The 24,192-nt window shown below is 35.7% G+C and overlaps 1 protein-coding gene across 1 annotated transcript in view; it reads right to left on the minus strand.

Moving 5' to 3' along the window:
* The window catches only part of LOC149840929 (acetolactate synthase small subunit 1, chloroplastic-like), a 45,381-nt gene that overhangs the window by 13,612 nt on the left and 7,577 nt on the right, over positions 1 to 24,192 (minus strand). The window contains exons 3-11 of the mRNA XM_090003469.1: positions 22,142 to 22,225; positions 9,121 to 9,189; positions 8,917 to 9,000; positions 8,691 to 8,843; positions 8,099 to 8,188; positions 7,901 to 8,005; positions 7,716 to 7,838; positions 7,268 to 7,420; positions 6,512 to 6,577 (exon numbers count right to left, since the gene is read on the minus strand). Coding sequence (XP_089859595.1) covers positions 6,512 to 6,577; positions 7,268 to 7,420; positions 7,716 to 7,838; positions 7,901 to 8,005; positions 8,099 to 8,188; positions 8,691 to 8,843; positions 8,917 to 9,000; positions 9,121 to 9,189; positions 22,142 to 22,225 — 927 coding nt within the window. The remainder of the gene's footprint in view (positions 1 to 6,511; positions 6,578 to 7,267; positions 7,421 to 7,715; positions 7,839 to 7,900; positions 8,006 to 8,098; positions 8,189 to 8,690; positions 8,844 to 8,916; positions 9,001 to 9,120; positions 9,190 to 22,141; positions 22,226 to 24,192) is intronic.

The following is a 24,192-nucleotide window of genomic DNA, read 5'->3' on the forward strand; positions in this document are numbered from 1 at the left end:
TATTTTTATTGATTTGGAGAAGGCTTACGATAGAGTACCTAGGGACGTTCTCTGGTGGACAATGATGAAGAAAGGTGTTTCTCTCAAGTATATTAGTATAATTGAAGATGTGTACGAAGGAGTAGTAACCAATGTCCGCACTTATGGAGGGGTGACAACCAATTTTCCTATAACGGTTGGGTTACATCAAGGATCTGCTTTAAGCCCTTTCCTATTTGCTATAGTGATGGATGAGCTTACGAGATCAATTCAAGAAAATGTGTCGTGATGTATGTTGTTTGCTGATGATATTGTTTTGATTGATGAGTCTAGAGCTGGGGTTAATGCTAAGTTAGAATTATGGAGACAGACATTGGAAGCAAGAGGTTTTAAGTTGAGTAAGAGTAAGACAGAATACATGGAATGTCGATTTAGTAAGCAACGAAGTAGTGATGGGAGTGTAGTGAAGCTTGGTGAGCACGAAATACCGGTGGATGATTCTTTCAAATATTTGGGATCTATCATTCAAAAGTATGGAGAAATTGATGGAGATGTAAATCATAGGATAAAGGTTGGGTGGATGAAATAGAAGAGTGCAACTGGAGTGTTGTGCGATCATAGAATGCCATTGCGGTTGAAGGAAAAGTTTTATAGGACGACTATTAGGCCCGCTTTACTATATAGTACAGAATGTTGGGTTGCCAAGAGACATCATATTCAAAAAATGAGTGTAGCTGAGATGCGTATGCTAAGATGGATGTGTGGAAATACAATAAAAGATAAGATTCGGAACGAGGAGATACGTAAGAAGGTAGGCTTTGCACCCATTGAAAATAAGATAAGAGAGAATCGTTTACGGTGGTTTGGACATATTCGACGAAGGCCTAATGATGCTCCAGTTAGAAGGATGGAGAAATGGGAAAATATATTAGTTAAAAGAGGTCGGGGTAGGCCTAGGAAGACATGGATGGAGGTGATAAGAAAGGATATGAATGCTTTGAACCTCACCGAGGACATGGCATTGGATAGAAATGAATGGAGGAGAAGGATTCATGTGGAAGACCCATAATGATTTTCTTTGTTGGTTCATATCGCCGACCCCAATTGTTTTGGGATGAAGGCGTAGTTGTTGTTGTTGTATCCTCTCTCTTATACTCTTATCTCTTCTTTTTCTCTTTCTCTTCTCTCATCTATTCATTTCTCACCCTTGCAAAAGATAGATGACAATGATAAGACCACCATCATACCTATGAAGCTAAATGATACTAATTATGTAATGTGGACTTCGATTATGAAGCCCCACATTTGGAGAAAAGGGTTATGGGGTACAATGCATGGTTCCGATTCGAAACTTAAACTATCTCTCACCAAAATAGAGGGTGATAAACAAGTTCATTTAACGAAAGAGGAGAAGAGCAAGGCGTTAGCCACTTATGAAAAAAAATGGAAAGAGTAGAGGATAGGGCATGCAAAAATTATATCATGGCTAATTAATAGCGTAGACATTAAAAGATGCCCTAGTCTTGCTAAGTTCGAGCATGCGATAGGCTTGGGAATACCTTAAAAATATGTATTCCCTTAAAGATATTGCACATGTGTGCAATTTACAAGACAAAGTTCGGACAATGACTCAAAAAGATAAAACCATTCGAGAATATTATAATGAGTTATCCGAACTTTGAGAAAAATTGGCTCTTTTAGAGCCAAAATAGCATTGTCCCGAAGACATTGAGCTCCCTCAAAAACAATTTGATATGGAGCATTTTTATCAATTTGTAAACGGTTTAAGACTGGAATTTGAGTTGACTAAATCGGCTCTTTTTTCTCTATCGTTGATACTATAGAGGAACTAACTATAGAGGAAAACATAATTAAAAAGAATACTCCAAAACCAGAAAATGATTCTGTTCTAGATGTGTCTAGACCGAGTAACTATGTACGCTCTTACAGGCTACCTCATTTCAATAGACAAAATGATGACTTTAACAAGAGAAAAGGCATTTGCCACCATTGTCATGAACTAGGGCATTATAGGCCTCAGTGTCCTAAACTTAGAGAGCTAAGAGAAAAGAAAGTTGCGACTGTTAGATTGGAACCCAAAGATCAAGATGCATCGGTTTCTATCGCTCAATTAATGAAGATTCTCTAACCCCTTATCAAAAAAGCTTCCTCCTCATCTGAAGCCTCAACTGGAGCAGTTGTTTCATCCTTTTCCGATCCAAGTAACTTTCCTTGGCTTCTTGACTCTTGTGCTTCTTTTCATATAACCCCAAATGACAATAGCTTATCCGAATGTTTCAAAAATAAGTCAAGTGTGTCAAAAGTTTTTCTAGCTAATAGAACCACTCTTGAAATAAAAGGAATAGAAAATTTTGAAAGGGTCCATACAACTAAGAAATTTTTTATTCTAGAAGTTAGATATATTCTTAAACTAAATTTAAGTCTTTTATATGTTTCTCAAATATTTGATTATAGATGTAATGTCTCATTTTTTTCTCATGGTTGTTGGGTACAGAATCGCTAGTTAAGAAAGTTGATTGGGGAATGTCATAAAGAAGGACGCTATTACATGGATTTTTTGGAATTGCCTAAGAAAGCTTTTTGTTATAATATTCAGAAAATAGAGTTGGATTTGTGACACAAAAGACTTGGTTATCCTCATATGGCCAAAATCCAACATTTCCCCGATCTTGAAAAATTTTGTAATTCTAAAAATTTTACTTATAAAGATTGTATTCTTGGCAAAATGAAAAGATTATCATTTCATGATAGAACATTTGTTTCTTCCAGACCACTTGAATTAGTACATTAGGATGTTTGGGGTCCTGCACCAATTGTTTCGAAAGATGGATTTGCATATTATGTCATTTTTGTTGATGATTTTTCTAGGCATACTTGGATTTACTTCCTTAAACATAAATCGGAAGTCTTTTCGTACTTTCAAACATTCTATAACATGATTAAAAACAAATTTCAAAATAATATATTCATGTTTCGCACAGATTCAGGAGGAGAATTTATGTCCAAAGAATTCAAAAACTATCTAAGTTTACATGGCATTATACATCAAAGGTCTTGTCCATACACACCGCAACAAAATAGACTAGCAGAACATAAACATTGACACATCATGGAAACAACTAGGACTTTATTAATAGCAAATCATGTTTCAAAAGAATTTTGGGCAAAAGTTTTCCTAACTGCTACCTATCTTATTAATTGAATACCATCTTCCTCTTTGAAAAATATAACTACAATTGAAAAACTTGTGAATCTTTCTCCGGATTACTCTAGATTGAGAGTGATTGGATGCAAGTGCTTTGTTTTCACTAACAAAAATGACAAACTCTCTCCTCGTGTGATTTCCTGTGCCTTTTTAGGACATGCCGATAATAAAAAAGGCTATAGGTGTTTTGATTTTCAAAATGAAAAACTATATGTATCAAGAAATGTATCTTTCCTTAAGAAAGAAAGCTTTTTTTATTTTGAAAAACCTAAGAAAGTCACTAAATATTCGTTCCTAATAGATTTGACCTCAAAACCTATTGAATGTGATCTTGAATGTGACTTTGGCAATGATCGAAGTATTGTTGATCTCGAACACAATGAAGAACAAATCCATAAGGATGTTAGTTTACAATATTCTAGACGAAGATAGTCAAATCTTCCATGTGCACTAGAAAAATATTTCAAAGTATCCACCAAGTCATCCCGAGTTTTGAGATCGCTTGAAAAAATTGTGTTATACGAATCCTTTTCACCCACATATAGGCCAGTTATTGCATTAATACACTCGTACGAGGAACCATCATTGTACTCTCAAGCCAAAAATCATGTAGAATGGGTAGAAGCCATGAAAACTGAATTAGATGCACTTGAAAAAGCTTCTATTTAAATTATTCAAGATCTTCCTCTAGGTAAAAAACCTACAAGTTGTCGATGGGTTTACAAAGTTAAAACCATGAGTGATGGAACTCTTGAGAGATATAAAGCCCGATTAGTGGCCAAAGGTTATGCCCAAGAATATGACATCGATTATGAAGAAACCATTGCTCCAGTTAATCGTATGACCACTGTTAGAACCTTAATTGCCTTGGATTCCATTACAAAATGACTCATATTTCAGATGGATATAAAAAATGTATTTCTAAATGAAAATCTAGTTGAAGAAGTGTACATGGAAGCCCCACCTAGTATTAGTATTCCCAAGGGTAAAGCTTTTCGTTTAGAAAAAGCTCTTTATGGTCTTAAATAAGCACCAAAAGCTTGGCATGATAGGTTTAATCAGGTTATGCCTAATATTGGCTTTCAATCCTGTTTAACTAACACTGCTTTGTTTATTAAGAGTTCTGATAGAAAGATTATAGTGCTTCTTCTCTATATAGATGACATGATCATCACCGGAGGCCTAAGTCATAAGGACTCAGCAAAGCAGGTGCCGCACCCGCGTCGACAAGATGCGATGCGGGTGCGGCACCTGGTGCGGTCAACACAACCCTAGGTGCAGTCAATGCACCTAGGGTCATTTTTGTCCAATTTTTTAACCTAAAAAAAAAATTGTTTCCCGATCAAAAGAGGCTGCGAAAGAAGTTTGCCCTAATCTTCTCCTCTCCTCTCCCGCGCGGCTCCGCTCTCTCTCGCCTCCTCTCCTCCCGACGTCTCGCATGGGAGCCCAGCACCACCTCCTCCTCTCCCTCATCGCAGGTACCCTCTCGGTCTCTTGTTGGGTCGGTAGGGGAGGGGCCAATCCCCTCCCTGTTTTCGTCAAGAGAGGGGCTGAGCCCCTCCCTGTTAAATTATGACAATGTTAACTGTTAGAACTTTAAAATTATATATATATATATATTTTTTTTTTTAATTTCTTACATTTTTGCCCTGCCACACCCCCACACCCAAGGTTTTTGAAAGTATCGCACCCACACCCATGTGACATAGCCGAAGGCGATAAACAGGAGTTAAAAACATCAAAAAACTTCTTAAAACACATTTTGAAATGATTGATTTAGGTTTATTAAGATATTTTTTAGGAATTGAAGTTGCTTATTCCCCTCGTGGGTATTTAATATCTCAATCTAAATTTACTTTTGACATTATTTCTAGGTCTGAAACTACAGATGATAAGAAAGTGGACACTCTAGAAGTTGTCAACGTTAAGATGAGAATTGATTATGGAGAACCTCTTGAAGATCCTACTCCTTACAGACAGCTTATCGGAGCACTTTCCTATCTTTACATTACCAGACCAAACATAGCACACGTTGTACACACAGCCCGCCAGTTCCAACATGCTCCCACCACTGTCCACATGGGAGTCGTTCTGCATATTATTAGATATATTAAGTCATCTCTTTCACGAGAACTTTTTTTGTCTTCTACTTCCTCACTAGATCTAATTGCATATACTAATGTTGATTGGAGATGTGATCCCAATAACAGACACTCAACCACTGGTTTTTGTGTTTTTTTAGGTAAATCGTTAATCTCGTGAAGATGCAAAAAGCAACAGAAGGTCTTTTTCTCGTCCACAGAAGCTGAATACCGAGTCATGGCAACCACGACCATGACATGGGAGTTGAAGCAATGCAAGTTTCACGTATGTGATGTGACAACAAGAGTGCGATCTACATTGCAAGTAACTGAACATTTCACGAACACACCAAACATATTGAAATGGACTATCACCACGTCAGAGAGGAATATCTATATGGAACTATTGATTTGTCATATGTTACATCAGAGTATCAATTAACAGACTTCTTCACCAAGCCTCTCGCTGCTCCCAGATTTCACTTTTTCTTAGACAAACTTTCGCTCATTGTACCATAAGTTTAAGGGAGAGTGTTAAAATGTAAATTGTATATTTTTATTATATATATATATATATTTTTATTATATATCTTTTTATTAGCTTTTTTATTTTTTCTTTATTTTATTTTTCTTTTTTATATATCTAGTTCAATTTGAACTAGATACATAATCTAGTCAAGTTCTTGTTAGAACTTGACTAGGTTCTAGCCGTTGGACTCTAGTCCAACGGCTACAATAAGAGCCGTTGGACTAGAGTCCGACGACTCTTTTTGAAAGAGCTCAAAGTGAACTCTCCCCATTTCATTCTTCTTGTATAAATAGGGGTGAACCCCTCCATTGTATTTACTCAATGCTTCTTAAGCATTTTTGTTATTAATAAAGATTTATTATTTCATTGTTGTGTTCTTCCTTTTTGTACCCTTTTATGGGTTTTGCTTGAAGTGTCTTTATAGACTCTTTTGGTGGATTCAAGTGTTTTTGTGGAAGACCACCATTTCATTACAGAAACAAGTACAACTAGCTGGCAAAAAACCCTTCATGCCAGATGGCAACATCCTGCTTTTTGTTATCGTCAATGCCACAGCTTTAGAAAAGAGTTGGAGATCAAAATGCTAAACCAAACCCTACTCCAACACTCCATTGGAAGACAAGGGTGGGGAGTTCTCACTAGTTATAAGTTCTGGTCACTCTTTGGAAGCTCAAAGCATCAAGTTAAGGATCATACCTCACATATACCATAGGGCTCTAACAACCTTTGTAACGCAACCATCTTATCCAGGTCACCAGTAAGCTGAAACAGGCAGCATAATAGGTAGCAGAACCACCAGTAAGTAGCTACTCCAAAACTTTTAAGCACAACAGGCTATTCAGTGTGTCAAGCAATGCATTTCCAAACAATAAATGATATGGCACTCCAAGTGTATCTTTGGTGTAGCCATTATCAAGCAAGAAAAGATATCTATATCGGACCAAGCAAGTCATCTCTCAAGCAATTGAGGTGAAAATGATAAAATCTGTGTCTTTTCAATAGAGTTAAAAACAACAAATGATAGGTATTTCCATCATTTGGAAAATATTCCCAGATGGTCATTTTAGAGCATTTAAGATGCACACGCTTTTGTCATTTACAAAACATCCTAAAACAGAGATGCAATGACATGTTGATGATAAACTAGTAAATATTAGTAGCAAAAGAAGACAATGAAACCATCCAATTTTCATTGCAGAACTATTATATTGAGGCAGCCTACAACCAGTTTACAGGAGGTGGATGACATTGAAAGATGGGGTGCCTAACAGCTGCAGGAATGAACATATCTTTTAAAGAACTCGGTGCGGTAATACTGAAGTTGACCAATGTCACTGACTTCTTCCCTAGTCATTCAGACAGCATCTGTTCCCAAACTTTTTGAATAGTTACAATGACCAGATATTTCTACTAAAGCGTTTTTGTCAATATGGTTGTGACAAAGAAACATACCTCAAGTGTAACTGTGTGATCAGACACATCAACAGCCTTGGCACGGAAGATACTGGCAATATCCAGCACATCCCTTCGAGCAACAGTATTTACCGCAACCTTAATCAACATCAGTTCTCGCTGAGCAAATGGCAAATGAGTGATATCTGAAACCTAAAAAATCATCCGTTTTCAGTATCGTAGTTCAAGACTAAAGAAACAGAACTGACTTGAGAGCAAAAAAGAACAAGTAGGTTTCCACACTGACTCAATATGATAAGGCACCAAAGTCACCTAACTTTATAGACGAGGAGGATGAATCACATGGGACCAGTGATATTCTGAGTCCATGAAATTCTCAGATCAAAATTTCAGTTGAGCTGGTTTAAGTCACTTCAGTCCTCACAGTCAAGCATTAGAGTTTGGACATATTTGTGGTCTTCGACTATAAAGGTATATGATTACTCACCTCATGAACATCAATAAGCTTGTACAGCTGCTGAACCAGCTTGGCAATTGATTCATCAGTGGCAGGGACAACCGTGGTAATGCGTGAGACCCCTTCTTTTTCAGCTGGTCCCACCGCCAGACTCTAGGAATCAAGAATTGGATGAGTGAGTGAGTGTGAGAGAGAGAGAGAGGTTTGAATTAAACCTGGATGTTATAGCCTCTACGAGCAAAAACACCAGTGACAATGTTCAACACTCCTGGAACATCATTCACAAGCATAGATAAAGTGTGTGACCTCAGGCCAGTAGACTGAAAAAAATGTCAACAATTTGAGTGTCATCAGTACCAACACTGTTGAATGTTGAACAAACAAATATCAGTAGATATATATTTCCATCATACATCTTCATCATCAAGATCACCCCAATTAGCATCAAGAACTTGATTCATCCAAAAGTCACCTTCATATGGCTCCACAGGATAAACGTCTCCCTGCATGCTAGAAGACATTTGTGATTGAAAAAAACAAAAGGGAAGACTTTCACCAAAAGAAAAACGATCTTGTAAGCAAAATAAGGCAAATTGGCAAGAAGTAGCCTGACAATAGAAAATAATAGCATCAAACTTGAAAATTGATCTTACTAGGAGTCACGAGAACTTCATTAAATGATCAAGAGCATAAAGACTACATTTCATGGGAAGCAAAATCCATAGCATGGTTTAAAATAACACTAAATCATGCATCAACCTTGGAACTTTAACAGAACCAGGTTTACCGGGTCTCATATTGACCAGTGCACCTTGGCTCATTCAGAACTTGGCACCAACTCAGATAAAGTCAACTTGTTCTCAGTTAGTCCAAGTCATAGGTTATGCTGCCAAGTTCTTGGTTAGGTCTCTGGTCCCAGACTGAGAAAAAATATAGATGATCATGGAACATAAGACATGAATAGAGATGAGAAAGCATCTCCTCATTCTATAACAAGACACTCACTCTTGATGATAGATCAGAATCTCCAGGTACTGATTTAAAATCCTTTGCCAGTCTACGCCGTTCAGACCTTGTGTCTTCAATATCTGGATAAGACGCTGCAGAAAACCTCCAAAATGGAGCAGATGCACCCAATTTCTCACGTCGCAGGGCAATCTGTAGGAACCATGAAGATCCACTAACTACTAAATTTCAAATAACTTTTCCTGCACATGTATATGGTGGTTACCTTTCCAGTTCTTGCAATTTCTTTGATTCCAAATTTGCTAAGTGCTCTACATGCAGCGGCAATCTTTCCAGGGTCTCCAGTTACCTGAATAACCCAGAATAATATTTGGAGGAGGATTAAACATTAGGTGTACAAAAGGTCTCAAGAAAATATCAAAATAGGACATCCAAATCCAACTATAAAATCAAGGTTCAATATAGTCACCTCAATGGTGAGTGAATGTTCCGAAACATCAACTATCCTAGCTCTGAAGATGTCTACCAAACCCATGACCTGAAGATTGAGTCACAATGCATAACCAGTTAATTCGAATGAGATAATATTAAAGGAAACATGAACAAATCTAATAGAGTTGCATGAGCAATTAGAGAGGAGAACAAATCTAATATTGCAGTACACTATAATGGCAAATTTGAGTGCAATTCTTCTACTGATAAAATGGAATATGTAGATGGGGATGAGGAGACACCAAGCCATCCCAGAAAAAAGAGAATTCGTGAAGACGAGACACCAGGTCGTAGGGTCCCTATGATCAAACAAGTACTTGTAGTAGGTGTGGTGGTGTAGGTCACAACATGAGAACCTGCAAGGAACCACTTAATTCTCATCCACGAAGGCAGAAATGTGCGAGAAGTGAAAATGAGGCTTGTATGACTTCTATTGCTAGAGTTGGAGTATCAAGTAGTTCAGGTAATACACACACATGCATTTTTTTATAAAACTCTTAAATTCTGTAAAATCAAATTTGACTTTGATATATATAAATGGGTGTCCATAGTGCACTTTTCCAACATTCAGATGAACATGTTGTGGCTCTCTCACACAAGGCATGAACCATTTATTACTATAAAATATTTGTTATCGATATGGATACTTAAATAATACGACTCTTCTTATACAGGTACTTGTGCAAGTAGCACTTTTTCACAAGCAACTACTGTTGCACGACATGCGGCTCCTTCAGGTATATATAGTATGTGTTAAGGTTCATAGCTAGCTGGATGAAGATTATTTAGGGAATGTTGTGGCATATAGGTACTTGTTTGAGCAATGCTGATACTAACTCGAGGCCCCCAAGTAGCAGACGTCGCATCATACCATCATGTTATTTAGATGTATTTTCTAAGGTTGTAAGTATTGTATCGTTACCCGTATCGATTGGGACCAAAATAAGATATGTATCGTAAAAAATCATAATTTTCAGAAATTGCAAAAACAATCACAAAAAATAAAAAAATTAGCAAAAATTCTAAAAAATCATAACACATGAAACAATGATGAATTGCACAAAACAACCATAAAATCACATGTGAAACATTTATGTCTCTATGAGCAGCATAAGACGTCATCAAACATCAACTATCTCACAAGAACAATCAAGGTCGTAATTATCGTTGTTACCTATATCAGTCAGGCCCAAAATAAGATAAGTATCATATCCTAAAAAATCATAATTTTTAATAAAAAATTTGTAAAAAATCCAAAAAATCATGAAAACTCAGAAAAAAAACAAAAAATCTAAAAAAAATCATAACACGTGAAACAATGATGAATTGCACAAAATACAACCATAAAATCACATATGAAGCATTTATGTCACTATGAAGACATCATCAAACATCAACTATCTTACAAAAACAATGCAAAATATTAAATATCTGGCAATTCAGAACATGCTACGAGACTCATACTTTCATATTACATAAATAAAAATAATTATGGCAATAGTTGCAGTAGATTTTCAATCGGTTCCTTATTACTTGAGTGCCTCATTGTCATGCCGAATCATCAGATGCCATCTTTGTTGGAGGAGTGTGGAGCTTGATTTCTACCTTGATATAAATCCCTAATTTCAGTGGATCTAACTTTCGAGGCAGAAATTAGGGATTTACTCGTAATAGAGAATTTTTACCTTAACCCACTTTAGTGAAAAAATTATGAAAATGCACTCTTAAGCAAACAGCAAGAGCCCTCTACCTTGAGCACAGATCAGCCCCCAAATCGCAGCCCCGAAATCACCTCATGACTCCTAGGGTGTGTGAATAGCCCTCTATTGGTTTCTACACAAATGAGGAAGTTGGCCCTCAAGAAGTCTTTAAAACCAAAAAAAAAAAAAATTGGCCCTTTTTAAAGTGCGGCAAAGGTGTATCATACAATACATCTTGTATCGTACGATATGGTATGATACATGATTGTATCGTACGATACATATGATATGATATGAGTGTGTATCGTATCGCTTTTGCCTATAGTAACGATATGTATCGTACAGTACGATACTTACAACATTGGTATTGTCTATAAGCCTATTTACTTCATAGCATTTCATACATTTTTCCTGTATTTGTTACTAGATTAAGCATAAATAGTCCATTTAAATAGGTACCAGTATGAGCACTACACACGGATATTCATCCTCCTCCACCCAAGGTAAGGGTTTTGTTATGATGTTCATCTATGCATTCATGCAAGCAATCTTATATTTTTGGATGTAAATATTGTCAATAGAATATAAAAAATACTGATATCACGAGGTGGCACAAGTACACGTGGTGGACAAAAAGGAGCCATGCATTGGGGTTAGGGAGAGGTGGTATGCAAGGGTGGTGTGGTAGGAGGGTGTGATGTGATACATGTGATGTAGCAGTGATGGGTTTTGTTTATATGATACTTTGGAATATTTTGGACGCATGAATGTTTTGCATCCAATTTTGGAAGTTTAAGCATGATATGCTTTTGTGGTGGTTGTGAGTCTTGTGACCTTAATTATCATACATTTTGGAAGTTTACTTTTGTGGTGGTTGTGACTTTAATTATCATACATTTGGGAAGTTTACTTTTGTTGTGGTTGTGACTTTAATTACCATACATTTTGAAAATTTAAGCATGATATACATTTGTGTGCCTTTTTGTTTTGAAATGTGTATAATGAGATGCTTATTATAACATGTTTATTGACTCACTTTGTTGTTCTAATGTGTTTGGTACATAGATATATATGTGCACGTGATGTGTGATATATATCAAGTTTTTAACTCCACCATGGGAGGCCTGCTTGATCTTCCATTGCCAGTCCCAAGCCTGGATGAAGGAGGAGGGGAACTTAGCAATCTTAAAATGTGATGCATGTAAAATATGAAACATTCTAACAAATCTGTGCTGATAGGAAAATGAGTTCACGACCTTTTTGTAATTGTCAAGAGCGTTTGGAATGCAAGATATTCACATCAAAGACACCCCAAAACTATGAAAGAAGGCTCTATTGTTGTCTTTTTGAAATATGTAATGTGTAGTGAAAATTTACATTTTACAAAAAATATGGTTTCTTAAAATCTTATGTATTCATGTTTTTGCAAAATACGAAATTTCGTTTTTGAATGTCTATTAACGTATGTGTGGACTATCTTTTGGATTTCTTTTTTTGTGATATGATCAAGCATAAAGTTTAAAAAGATGTATTGTGTGATCATTTTTTAATATAGACGTGTTTTCTATGTTCTCATAAGGTTTTTCTATTATCATGTGAATGTGTTATTTCATGTATGTTTGAGTGACATTGTTCTATTAAGACTATTATCAAATGACTTGTGTTGGATCAAGGCATCTTTAAGTATATACCAAAGTTGCCAAACTAGGAAGTGAAAGTGGGAAATGATACGGGAAGCGGAAGCGAGAAGCGAGGCATTTTAAAATTCATAGGATGCAAGAAGTGAAGTATTAATTTTAAAGCGAAATATGAATAAAAAATGAAGCAATATGGTAACTGAATAGGAATCGAACAAGAAAAAAATAAAAACTAAAATAAAATTGATTATTCTTATCATTCATGATTTTTCAGTAAGAGTTAAATTTTTGTTAAAATCTAACAATGATGGTTACCGATTCTAGAAAGTACATGGGAAGTGAGTGGAAGGGTGAGAGGAAATACATGAAAAACTTGAAAAGAAATGTGAAAAAAACATATAGGAAGCATATACCATGCGTGTGGGAAGCATAGACCATGCATGTGGGAAGAGATTTTAATAACATACATAACTATGAACCCACATATGATCACATTAAACAAGAGATTTTTTCACAATGCAATGAAAATACAATATCCAAGATGTGTGATATAAAATATCAATACTCAAGAAAGAAACTGCTAAGATAAGCACACAAAAAAAGATTTGAGTATATGATAACAAGTCATGCTTATGCTATTCAATAAAGACTATTTGAGGTATATACCAGAGTTACCGGAAGCTTCTTAGCTAGGTGGGAAAATTAGACGCGGCCGTTACAACTGTAGTGAGTTCTAAGCTCCTAATATTAGTTTAGTTTGCTAATTAAGCACACATGTTGTTTATGAATTTTACCCCTTTTACCGTTCTCTATCATCATTATCAAAGTAGACATTCACATTTTACTCTAATTGACTATTCCGAAAATAGTCTCCTTGGGCATAGCAACCCATGTAGACAACTCAGAGTCTATGGCGTTGGCCAAACATATATGGCTCTTTGAGAACATTTTATCAATAATGTCAACATTTTTTATGTTTATGTATAGCTCTTAGTTGGCTCCTAGTGGTTTTGCATTTGTGTGATTTTACACTTAGGTCTTTTGAAATCTATATATGTTGTCTTCAATTGCCTCACTATAGATTTAGATCTAAAGATTATATATGTTATTCTTGTTTATTTAGTGAGATTTATTGGATCTGTTGTATGAGATGTGCCTTAGTTCACTAGTTTCTTGAGTAATGGACTTATAATCTTTTTAAAGATTCTCAAACATCGTATTTGCATGTTTATTTACTTATTCAAATTTGTAAAAACTGTCATAAGACATCCTATGTTGCATTGCATGTGATTGCATCGATTGACATATAGTTTGTGCATCCAATTGCACTAATTCTTATGATAAGATTTTTATCTAACTTTAATGGATTTGATTTGAAATCTGTTTTTTTAATCAATTATTTGATATAAATTCACCTATTTGGAAATTGATTTCCATGAGTATTTATTGTCTTCTTGTGGCATTGATTTTGTCCATCACCAAATTTTATATATAATGCATGAACTCTCTTGGCCTTGTTATTGAGTCAAGGTTAACCGTTGAGGTGAGTTATGTGTGCACCTTAAATCATCTTATCAATCTGCAATTATCAAAGTTTATGAGTGTCATGTTGATATCAGTCTTGGATCTAATTGATAATTGATTGGCCTCTGAATCCATATATATTTTTGTTGATTCAGAGATGTTGTTGGGGGTGAGTTGTGTGCACCTCGTTTTATGTCAGTTTAGATTGTCAACTTATGGTTTGACTTTAATCGACAGTTGTTTGATCTCTCGATCTAAGTGTGTTGTATGGCTATTATTTTTATGAATGCTTATAACTTTGTTTATCTTTGATGGCTATCTATTTTTGAAACCATAGTATTTTGAAAGATGGTTAAAATTGATATTTTTATTGATAACATTAGTGTGTTTCCATTACAAGCTTTCTTACCTCGAGTGTCTTCTCCTCCTTATGCCTCTTATCTCAGTATCATTATATGTAGACAAGAGATGTTTGTTCACACCTTCGTGTGTGTTTTTACCCCATTATTGGCATTGATATTATACCCTTGATCTAGTTGCTAATACACTAGAATTTTTAGTGTCATTATATATAGAAAAGAGATATTTATTCACACCTTCGTGTGTGATTTTAGCCCATCGTAGGCTTTGTGATTATGCTCTTGTTTTAGTCGTTGATATACTTGTTTTGAGTGTCATTATATGTAGATAAGAGATATTTGTTCACACCTTTGTATGTGATTTTAGTTCATCATTGGCTTTGTGAGTATGATCTTGTTTTAGTCGCCGATACACATGTTTTGAGTGTCATTATATATAGACAAGAGATGTTTATACACACCTTTGTGTTTATCTTTGACCCTTTAGTGGCATTATGTATGTGCTCTTGTTTTAGTCACTGATACACTTGATTTTAAGGAATGAAAATCTAGTGAGGTGATTCTTATGATGGTCAAACTAGTGTTTTAATTTGCAAAATTCATTCATTATGATGTATGAAATTTTAAAACAAAAAAAAATCTCTTCGTAATTTTTTTAAACTCATTTACTCTTTTATAAGAAATGGTTGTTGAAATTTGTTCATGCATTTTGCATTGTATATGTCTTGGTTGCATGAGTTATTCAATGATTAATTGTTTACATAAGTTTAATTAATGTTTTTAAGCATTTCATTAGTAAAATCTCTTGTGTTGCATTATGAAAACCCATAGTGGCTATTGTAAGCATCTGATTGCTCTTGAGATTATTCTCACTTTGTATTACTTTTTGGTAAATTGGTGCTTGTGCACTCCTATTGTATTTGTGTGGATCCTCATTGGGATCCCTTTTTGTATTTTCGCTTGTTTCTAAGCATGTGCTCTTGAAAGTTCGTTTATTGTTATCACTTACAATTGGTCTATAAGTGACTTTTTTAGTTGAATAACTAATATTACTTCCAAAAATGTAATTAATCTTTGTGTATTTGACTTCTCTTAATTAAATGATGGAAATCACTTCTTGTATCTTCTATTGTGCAAAAATATTTTGGGATTTAAACTCTTTTGTGGGTTATTTTGTCATGGTATTAATGATTGTTTGAAAAATTCATATTTCAGGTCTCTTATGCATTAATGCGATAAATATGTGTGTGTATTGTATAATGCATGTTTTCATGAATGTTTAAAGTAATTAATAAGTTATGAGCTTATGTTTGAGATATCTTGTGCATGCATTTCTCTTTTTAATAATATGCAATTATGTTCTTTTATAAATTAAGAACTTTTGATTATCTATTAAGTCGAGTTTGTCAATGGCTATCATGTTTGAAGTTAATAACTCTTCAAAATCAATTCTTACTTTAAATTATTTTGAAAATGTTAAATTGAATTATTAAATATTTTTTACATATTATATGTGTGTGCTTCGCCATCCTCCCTCCATAATTTATATAAGTATAGTTATTTCGTGTTAGATTGCTTTTGTTAAATCTTTTTGCGGGTTTTTTTCAAGCATTGGTGATATTGAAGATCCTTTGTGTAATAGAGTATATGATTGAACACCTTTTAAAGAAACACCAAATGGATAAACCTCATGAAGTCTATGAAGACATTTTATGTAATGGGGTTCTTTGTAATTTCAAACTTAAAGTGAGTCACTCTAAGTTTGAGGGGGGTGTTAAGATGGATGTAATCTTTATATATATATATATATATATATATATATATATATATATATATATATATATATATATATATATATATATATATATATATATATAATAGTCAACTTGGGCTGTCTAGGTCAACCAATGTTGACTTTATATAACCGTTGGAGAGGGTCCAACGGTTATATTTCTAGACGTTGGATCCTCTCCAACGACTAGAAGGGTTCTCCCCTTTTCCTTTTCTCTCCTTCTTCCCTATAAATAGGGGGGTGTTCGTGCATTGTAAAAAGAGAAAGTGATGGGTAGATTTCTCGGTTTTGAGTGTTCTAGTGAGGCGCTTTTGTAATTTTTCATTTCTTTTGTATTATTTGAATTTCATACTTAATGAAATTGTTTATAATGAGTGTTTAACTACATTGTATTCTTGGCTCATGGAACGTATTCCGGAGTGCATTGGGATCCGTACCATTTCATGGCAGGCACGCATCCCAAGGTCAATTTACATGAAAAAATAACTCTCCTTGGATGAGAAAAAAATGAGGATGACAGTTCAACAGCTAATCAGCCTATGGATGGACAGGCAGCAAGTCTAATTGCTTTCTCCAAACAGAGTCACAATGGCTTAGAGAACTTTTAGTTTTATCCTCCTACTCAGTGTTGTTAAAAACGCGCCTCAAGGCTCAAAAAACGCGCCTCGCCTCAAGGCGAGGGCCTTTGTGCCTTGAGGCGCAGGCTTGAAACACAATACCCTTGAGGCGTGCGCCTCATAGGCCTGAGGCGCACGCCTTGAGGCGAGGCGCTCCTCGGACTGAGGTGTACACGCTTCGATTTATTTGGTCAAATGAGGGTCAAAACCCTCATTCGACCAAAAAAATAAGGCTTAAACAAAGCCCTACTGACCCCTTTTATGTATTTTGATTTCTTTTTCTCACCCCCTATCTCTGTTTTTTTCTCACAGCCCTCTCTCCCTCACGGCTCTCACAGGCTCACAACATTCTCTCTCGCGTGGTGGAGCCCCGAAACAGGTATGGATTTTTTTTTGCTCTCTCGTTCTCCTCCTCTTCTTCTTATCTCTTCTCTTGTCTCTCGCGTGATACAAAAAAATGCACAGATGCACAGATTTTGTCTCTCTTTTTGCCATAGTTCATGCACAGAAAATGCATTCAACTATTCTAATTTATTCTTTTTGTTTTCAGTTAATGTGTTTTGCGTTTTCAATACACCTCTGAATGTGCTCTGCGTTTTCAAGATGCTTCCGAGTATGTTTTGCGCTTTCAATACACATCCAAAGGTGTTCTGCATTTTCAATACACCTCTGAATGTGCTCGGCATTCTCAATATGCATCTGAAAATAAAAGAAAAACAAAAGATTAGAAACCTGTGCACTTTGCTATGAGGCGTGATTTTATTTATTTTTGTCAGGATGATTCTGCCAAATACATTCTGTCGTGTTTCTGCTAGGGGTCCTGCGTTTTCTTTTATGTACAGAAACCTGGTGTTACATTAAAAAATGTTTGTGTTTTATATTTCATTAGATGGTTAATTTTTTTGTATGTTAATGGATACCATCACTGCAGTTGTGTGTTTTTGCTTTTGCTGGAAATCTGCAAATACACCTGATATGCATTTCCAGCATTGAGGAAAATTTTGATACGCGTGTTTGACAGTGAAAAAGATATAATATGTTGAAATTGCGGTATCTACGTGTTTTTGTTGTTGATGAAAATCTGCAAATACACCTGATATGCATTACCAGCCTAGGGAAAATTTTTGATATGCAGATTTGACATTGAAAAAAAATATATATAATAAGTTGAAATCCCTACATCTGCGTGTTTTGCTTCTGATGATAATCTGCAAGTCTATCTGATATGCCTTTCCAGCATTAAAAAAATTTTTATAGGCTTAATAATCTGATACATGTGTTTGACAAAAAGAATAATTACGTAGAAATCCCTACTTTGCATGTTTTTGGTTTTGATGAATTTTTGTATTAAGGATATTGACAGAAATTTATTTATGTTAAGTTCCATAACAGGATATAGATGTGTTAAGCCTAATGACAGTTTTGAATTTTTGTATTAAGCACATTGACAGAAAGTGATCTATGTGTTAAGTTCCAGGGCAGTTTGATTCTTTTTAGAAAAGAAAAATTCGACTGTTTTAAGCCTAATGACAGTTTTGAATTTCTGTATTAAGCACATTGACAGAAAGTGATCTATGTGTTAAGTTCCAGGGCAGTTTGATTCTTTTTAGAAAAGAAAATTTTGATTGTTTTTTGTCCACAAGGATGCTTACTGATATTCTATGCTGCAGTTCATATTTTTTCCGTATTTATTTGAGATTTTTTATCTTTTGTTGGTTGTTGCTTCATCAATAAAGCATTTCTTATTTATTTATAATTTTAGATAATTTTTATAGTTTTTTTAAGTTTTAATAAAAAAAATTTGAGGCTTACGCTTTGCGCCTCGAGGCTTACGCCTCGCCTCAGATTTTGGTGGAGCGCCTCGCTATGCCTCAACGCTTTTCACAACACTGCTCCTACTTATTCTAGGAGAAAACAGGTCAGTGTGCAGTCTGATGTTGAAATTCAGCATAAACAACTAGAAGATAAGCAGGTTCAGCTGCCCATATCATGTTCCAAGCTTGGTCCATCTAATGTAGCCACGCCAAGTGAAGAAATCATACCATCAAGCTCCCAAATGACAAGGATATCTGATTTTATTAACACTGATGTTCAAAATGTTGGTGAACAGCAGGGTAATGCAAGTATATCAAGTCAGTTGTTAGCTAATCAACTCAAGAGAACAACTCGGACACACCATCCTCCATCTCGTTGGGTGAGTTATGATACTTTTTATGTTGAGTTTCAGAATTTTACAGCAAATATATTACAGGAAAAGAAACCCAAACATTTTTATGAAGCTAGCCAAAACAGGCGATGGAGTGAAGCTATGAATGCACAGATTGTTGTTCATGAGTGTAACACGTGGGAAGTGGTTTGTAGACTGAGACAAGAATGTGGTTGCTTCACGTTGGGTATATAAAATAAAGTACAAAGTTGATGGAAGCATAGAGTGTTTTAAAGCTCGCTTGGTGGCAAAGGGATATACCTAGAAATATGGGTTAGATTTTGATGAGACATTCAGCCCTGTGGTCAGAATGAGTAATTATCAGGATTGTTCTCTTACTAGCAGTTCGTCATAACTGGAAGCTAAGTCAAATGGAATGCATTCCTCCAAGGAGACTTACAGTAGGAAGTCTACATGGAGCATCCTCCAGAATATTCGAAAGATGACCCACATACCACTGTATTGAGACTGAAGAAGGGAATATATGGGCTGAAATAAGCATCTAGTGCATGGTTCAAAACCTTTAGTAAGGCTCTATGTTCTCTTCGCTTTGTTCGCAATCAATGTGGTTACTCATTGTTTATCCATCATCATGGTTCTCATATTACCATCATTCTAGTCTATGTTGATGATATTGTCGTCATTGGGAGTGACCATTTCAGAATTGTGCAGTTGAACATGCTTAACTCCAGATTTAGTATGAAAGATCTAAAGGTTTTGTGATATGTCCTTGGTGTAGAAGTTGATCGAACATCAACTTCAATGATTTTGACACAGCATAAGTATGCTCTCGGTCTCCTTAATCGAATTGGAATAACTGACTGCAAATCAGTGTCAACGCCTATGGCGGTGATACGAAGGTGATAGATGATCTTCCTGATAATGAAGTTTTAAGTGAGCCTCAGGTATCACAGTCTAGTGGGAGCTTTGTAATATTTTACCTTTACTCGCCTTGACTTGATTTTTGCCATCAACCAAGACTCACAGTTTATGCATGCACCAAAGAAGAGTCACATGGATGCAGCAAAAAGAATCTTGAGGTACATAAAATGGACAATTACCGATGGGCTAATTTATAGAAGACTTATGGCTGAAATGCACTCGGATTTGTCTTTGACTGTGATGGCTTATTCTGATACGAATTAGGCAGGAGATCCCCACTACTAGAAGGTCAATCACATGATATGGAGTATTCTTGGGGCGTCATCTTGTTTCATGGTCTAGTTGAAAGAAACAAATTGTGTCCAGGTCTAGTACCGAGGCAGAATACAGGGTCATGGTTGTAGTAACAGCCAAGATTTTGTGGATTCAGCACTTATAGAGTTACACCAGCCTATTAGCGTATCACTCTTGTTTTGTGACAACAAAATTGGGATTGCCATTGCCATAAATCCGGTTCAGTATTGCAAAATGAAACATGCGGAGATAGACCAACATTTTGTGAGAGAAAGAGTTGAAAGTAAAGAGGTTCAGCCAATGTTTATCAGGGGTGTTGATCAAATAGCAGACATGTTCACCAAGCCACTGACTAGTACGAGATATTGAAGTCTTAAAGACAAACTATGCATGGTTATCTGCAACCTATGTACAATTTGAGGAAATGTGTTAGAAGAGTCATTCTTGTATAATAGAAGGGTGTTTAAGTCATTGTATGTATTATGTTGATTGGGTATTGTATTAACTTGTGAAGGGTATTTTTGTACATCAAGTTATAAAGTGAAACATAATAGAAGGGTGTCTCTAGACAGAGGGCACAATCCATATTCTCCCATCTTTCTCTCAAACTTTCTCCCTCTTCTTTTCCCCTTTTGCTTGGACCGCAAGGCACGGCTCCCAAGATCAATTTCTGTCAGATTCCACCTTCCTTCCAAACAAATGGAAAGGTCTTTTCCATAGATCTAACTATCTTCTTTGCTTCGGAATTATTTCTATTTTTACATATCCTTTTTCTCAGTTTTCAATTTGTTTTCCCCTTTGAACTTTCTTTCAGTTTCTTAGTTGTAATAGGCGATGGCATCATTCCTAGGTAGCAAAGACAGGTGATAAATAAGAGAATACCAAAGATTTAAAACATAGAATTTCTCCATTTTGACACAAGATGCTTAATAGGCCTAAAAAGTACATTAGATCTCCTTTTTTACATGGCCAAGATAATTAAGCCAAGGAATTTCACCAAAAAACATCACTAATTAACCAGCCAAGAAACTTACTATTGAAACTTGTTGGTATGATTATCACAACAAGATTATTTTAACACCATTTCTCATAAACCTCAAGAAGATATGACAATATATTTGAGATATATGTGACGACACCAATGTCACACCTCTCTGAATTCATAGATAAACTTTCAGCAGAATGGACAAATCTCCCACTTGCATCCTTTAGTCATAGTAGGTGTATCAGACTCTATCTTTTCTGCTCAATGTGGTGTCAGGCCCTTCATCCATTCTTCTCATCATACAGACCATTAGGAACAGTATCTACCCTCGAATAGTCACAGAGAAGAAGAATAACAAAGAATGTTTCAGCATCCATCTGATGCCCAGGACTACCATTGGACCTAACATGCTAGTTACATGGCTTAACTATGCAACCTATTATCTACCAGTCTCCCAATTAAATCTCACCTTGGAAGAGCAATAATCGATTGATATGGTAGATGCACAGTCACATCAAAGAAGTCATCGCTGAGATGGCCATCTATTCAGGTACAACCAGTACCTTGTGCACAGTTAACATGAAAAAGAGGCATATATCCACCCGTTAGCAGAAAAAACTTAAAATGGGAATCCTAAATTCTTTGTGATTTCAAACCTATAGTTTAAAGAAATGTCCCTGTAAAATGTGAACAAATATAAACTTTCAAACGTTAATACAAAAATAGTGTAAGCCTGCCCATGAAGGCACCACTCAACAGGCTAGGGATACACGTTGAAGGGGTGTCACAAGTTTGGAATCTGGGTTGTACATCCCACACTGCAAGGTCAAAGCTTGGTGTACTCCCTGGTGGGCAAGGGGGACCTGGGTTTTTATGCCAAATGACACAGCAAGCAGATGACAGGTCAACCAATTGTATGCAAACAGAAAATAGGTGGTTTTCTCCATGACTATCCAAAAAACAGCAGTGCAAGCTTCGTGTGCAAAGAAGTATATTAATTACCTCAGCACGGTTGGTTGCGTCCACATTGAGTTTTATAAGCACTAATTCTCTCTCTACCTGGGGATTCCTTGAGATGTCCTCAACCTGATATATTTGAGTACAATGTTAGGTTTTGAAAATACAAAAAAAATTGCAAAACATCACCCAATGTCTTTAGAAGAACATCATTTAAAAAAACACATCTAAATTCAGGTTCAAACATCAAAGACAGGTCATTTGTATACACCATATACGATTATGCACTTCAAGAAGCATAATCATTCTGCACATCATAAAAATGGGCTTAGCGCATATTTCTAACAAGGTTAAAGTTAAACATGCAGTGTATTTTCAAGAAAAGAAATAAAATATAAGACTAGTCATATCAAGAAGAGCATATTATCAATTGCCAAAATGATCCTCCTGAAAGCACATTAATATGCTCATTTTAACATGATACTTCCTCATATAAAGATTAATTATAACCATAGGTTAATTGAATAATGTACATCATCCCTGTCACTCTTGTCCGAACCTAAAACTTTCAAAGCATCAATTGAGCACAAGATCAGTGGCTGTAAATGATCATTCATCCACACTATATGAATTGAAAGCATTCCCTTTGGCTAAGAACTTTGATTGTCAAGCGGACTAGTTCCCCATCAAGTGCATCAACATGCCTCTCTATACAGGGAAGCATGATGTTACCTTATGGGTAAATGTACTTTTGCAGAAGAAGTTAATCCTAGATGAATATGCTCCTTTCAACAACTGCAAGGACCTCTTTTTTCTTCTTTTTGAAAAGTCAAGCAAAATAAATAATATCCATAAAATATCCCTCCTCTTGTTTCTTGATCCACTTCCCTAGAAGTAAACATTAAGGAGATGGTTGCTTGCATGCCCCCTTCCCTAACACTTTGCGGTGAATGTTTTTCTGGGTGATATTTGAGCATGATGCGTCTTGCAAAATGATATTCAACCAAGTACAATTCAAATAAGCAAATGAGGCACCTCCCTAGAAGATTCAAGCCTTGTTAAAGGTTGACTGTAAACAATGTTTCCGAAAGTAAGAACAAAAGTACATTGATTAGGTCCCCAACTCAAAACTGTCAAAGCAAGCTATATGGCAAGATTGCACCAAAAAAGTTCCTGTTAGCACCTCTACTCTACACAGCCTCAGCATTCCGACCTACAAGAAGTTTCCTACTACAAAGCTTAATGAAAGAAGTGCTCATCCATGAGGGATCTCTTCAAACCAACTTACCAAGAGCCAATGTTAACACATGATGGATCATGCTGTGATGCTAAGGAGGTGTCAAAACCACAGGATCTGAATAGGAACAAATCCTTTAAACAAACCCGAGAAAAAGTTATCGTTAGATGGTCAAATTTTCAAAGTCTCCACTTTCTCATCTTGCTTTTCCCATTGATGCCCATGGTTAGTCACCTAATACATGTTTTCCCTTGATAGTCAAGCACAATAATTCCTTTTAATGGCAAGCCTCCAGCTCCATGGAATAGTGAAAGCAATGTTAAGTGCATCAAGAAGGCTAACGCTTAAGTCCTTTGTCTTTTCTTCCATCTTACCAGGTACGCAAAGCATGAAGCAACTTTAAAATTGTTTTATCCAGCCAAATCATTTATTCTGTTCAGTTGCGAACATGTCTAAATCTGCTAATCACCAAAAAATCAAGAATCTTCTCAATGAAAGGCACCTACATGAAGAAAAGGATCCATATTGCCAATTAGGGAGAATCAGTCTTTAAAGAACTGACCTCTTGAACCAGATATATAATCAAGAGATTATGTAATATTGTGTATTTTCACACTTAGTTAAATTTGAGATTTCTCGAAAAATTGGCCAAGTCTGGGAGAAAAATCGTTTGAACCTCGATTTTAGATTAATGTTTTTGAGTCTGGGTTTGACCTAGGTCTCATCAACTAGGTCTAAACGTGCCAATCAAAATGTGAGAAAAAAGTTTTATTTTCAACCTTTAAATTCAAGTGAAATTCAAGCAAAATTCAGATTATTTTCGGGCAAAATTCGGAATTTGATATTCGTGTTATATGTC

This window comes from Nuphar pumila, chromosome 4 (genome assembly GCF_984573655.1).
Source record: "Nuphar pumila chromosome 4, dmNupPumi1.hap1.1, whole genome shotgun sequence".
NCBI classification, from domain to species: domain Eukaryota; kingdom Viridiplantae; phylum Streptophyta; class Magnoliopsida; order Nymphaeales; family Nymphaeaceae; genus Nuphar; species Nuphar pumila.